We start from the raw sequence: 2582 nt of genomic DNA, 5'->3' as shown, positions 1-2582 counted from the left end.
TTATTATTCCACAACTGTAGTATAAGGAACACATAGAAGAACCAGGTCCTTCTATAATCTGTGCACGCGAAAAATTAGACACCACACAAATCAACCCTCCCTCTTGTGTGGTATTGAAGTACAAAACATCAATTTTCATTTTGTCCATGATCAAGCTGAAATTAGATAAATCTCAGTCCATGATCACATTTCGACGGGAGCTCAACTGGCAGATGCTTTAACTAAAGCATTTCCCAAAAGGTCCTTTGTCGACTTTATTTGTTAACAAGATTGATCACATAAAAAATTGAGCCTATCTTGAGGGGCATGATAAAGATGTACAGTCCTAGCATGTTTAGAATCAGTAATTGATTCGTATACGTGATCAGATCTTCTTATCGTTAGGTCTCTTGGGCTTATCACACTTCTATCTCATCTATGCTTGTACCTGTATAAACACCACACTTTCTATCGACGATAAACATGTCTTTCATAATCATATTCTAACTATTATAGAGGGTTTGTCCCACATCGGTAACGTAGCTTCCCTTTACCCTTTTCCCCTCCTGCGGGGATGTATACAAAAAACAAATATTAAACAAAATCGCAAATAAATAGCATGTGCAAAATTTCACTGCAATGTTTTTGATGGCTGTATGGGTCGATCTTCGAGCAATCAAGTACTGCCCTGACTGTTTTCGATTCCAAAAAGTAGTAGTAACAAAGTCAACCGTAATAAACAATTAGATCGGTCACATGTACACAGTGCGATGCGCGCCATTGCAATTTGACAAACTTTACTCTTTTAGAATACGTGTCTCTAAATATTCAAAAGTTACAAATACGTGTCTCATTCTTTGACAGGTTAAAAACTCTGCAAAATTACAATAATGAAACGTTAGGCCAATGGTAATGTCTCGAAGTCAAACCCTTGATTAAGAAAAGCACTAGCTATCCATAGCTTCAAATTGGCCAAGTTCATGTCTACCTCACATTCGCTCACCTGTTTATTCATTTACACAAAAAAGCAAAAAATTAATATTGCCCATATGCGAGAAAATGAATTGATTGTTAATTCATAGGTTTTGTTAGGGAATTAATTAATTATATGTAAACTTACATTAAGAGTGAACGTCAAAATATAATCATCGGCAGATGTAGCCAAGTTGGAGCTTTGAACATTGAATCCAGAAAGAGACTCAAGAGCTTTGAAAAGAGAACCAGCAACTTGTCGCCCTTTGTTGCATACTAATCTCACGTAAAAGCTTCTTTCTTCTACTTGAAAAATGTCCATCTGCATTAGTTTAGCATGTTATTACTAGCATTTTGCTTTAGATTCTAATGCTATTTTGCGTAGCATTTGGTTATAGTAAAAACAGACCTTCGATATCCTCTTGATTGCCGGATAATGAGTCATCAATTTCATTTGCTTGGTATTCTGAAATGGATTATTGTTCATTTCATTTGAGGAAGACTCAAGACCTGCTATTTCTGCCTTTAGTAACTTTGCTTGCGTTTGCAGTCCTTGTACATATAGTATTGCATCTCCTATTATGGAGGCTTTATCCATCTGCAGAGAGAAACATTCTCTTCACTCAGAACTAGGTTTAACCAAAAAAAGAAAAGGTTAAATGAGAACAAGGGCCGTGACCTCAAATAAGTTCTCATTATAGTAATTTACCTTTTCGGGATGTACGGATAGTGCAAAATTTTCATTTTATCAGTATATAAGTTAAATTCTTCAAGCATACAGCGTTCCAATTTCTTACCTTTGTTATATTAGGAACTAAAGAACGCAAGGCATAAAGCTTCTCCTTCATTCTTCCTCTTCTTTTTCGCTCGGAAATTAAAGTTCTTGATCGGTCAGTCCTCGTGCTCTTCTTTGTTGGCGTTGCCGGCAACATAGTCATGGTGGTGGTAGTTGTTGTCCCAGAAGATTCCTCGTAATCATTGTCGTCGTCCTCCTCCTCCTCCTCCTCTTCTTCTTCCCGGAGCTTCATTTTTCCGGGGAGGGAAGAAAAAAGTGAAATAGGATTAGATATGTTTGTAGCATTCCAATCAAAGATATCCATTGGTGTTGGCTCAAATTGGACATCAGTCGAAGGAAAACAACCTGTAATGTGTTCACAGTCATAGTTGGGGCAAAACTTCACAATAGGGTCAGCAGTTTCACCCTTAATGAGCTCAATAAATTGTTCAAAGTTAGCCTCGTCCATGAAATTAATAAGCCCAACATCGTTAACATTTTCCATTGGCAATGTTGAATATGCATTAGCACTCTCCATTTTTCTTTTGCTATTTAATGTTTCCTCTCTTTTACTGTTTCAGCGAGATGGGTTGATGGTGAGAGGTTTGCAGAGAATTTATAGACGACGGAAAGAAGTATCTTATTTATTTATATATTTATTAGAACGCGTGAAAGGAATCGAAATAGTTACTGGTGAAGTTAGAACTAATATAATTAAAACCCTAAAGTAGTTGACAAATGGTGGAGATGGTGTTTTCATGTTCACCGTGACCTAGTTTTATATCATTATTCGTTAGTGAAGTGATGACATTAGATTCTTCTTAAGAAATATTGAATTGAAATATCAGATAAAGCT

At 36.4% G+C, this 2582-nt stretch overlaps 1 protein-coding gene across 1 annotated transcript; it reads right to left on the bottom strand.

The window, feature by feature from the left end:
* Positions 1 to 624: 624 nt before the first annotated feature.
* Positions 625 to 2340, bottom strand: LOC107822767 (transcription factor FER-LIKE IRON DEFICIENCY-INDUCED TRANSCRIPTION FACTOR-like). Its single transcript, XM_016649336.2, has 4 exons — positions 1749 to 2340; positions 1361 to 1549; positions 1100 to 1273; positions 625 to 982 (listed from the first exon to the last, which is right to left on the bottom strand). Exons 1-4 carry the CDS (start codon positions 2262 to 2264, stop codon positions 878 to 880), a joined length of 984 nt encoding a protein of 327 aa, XP_016504822.2. The 5' UTR covers positions 2265 to 2340; the 3' UTR covers positions 625 to 877.
* Positions 2341 to 2582: the final 242 nt, after the last annotated feature.

Source organism: Nicotiana tabacum, chromosome 17 (assembly GCF_000715075.1).
Source record: "Nicotiana tabacum cultivar K326 chromosome 17, ASM71507v2, whole genome shotgun sequence".
NCBI classification, from domain to species: Eukaryota; Viridiplantae; Streptophyta; class Magnoliopsida; order Solanales; family Solanaceae; genus Nicotiana; species Nicotiana tabacum.
The sequence above is the reverse complement of the archived record's forward strand: the minus strand, read 5'-3'. Positions and strand labels throughout refer to the sequence as shown.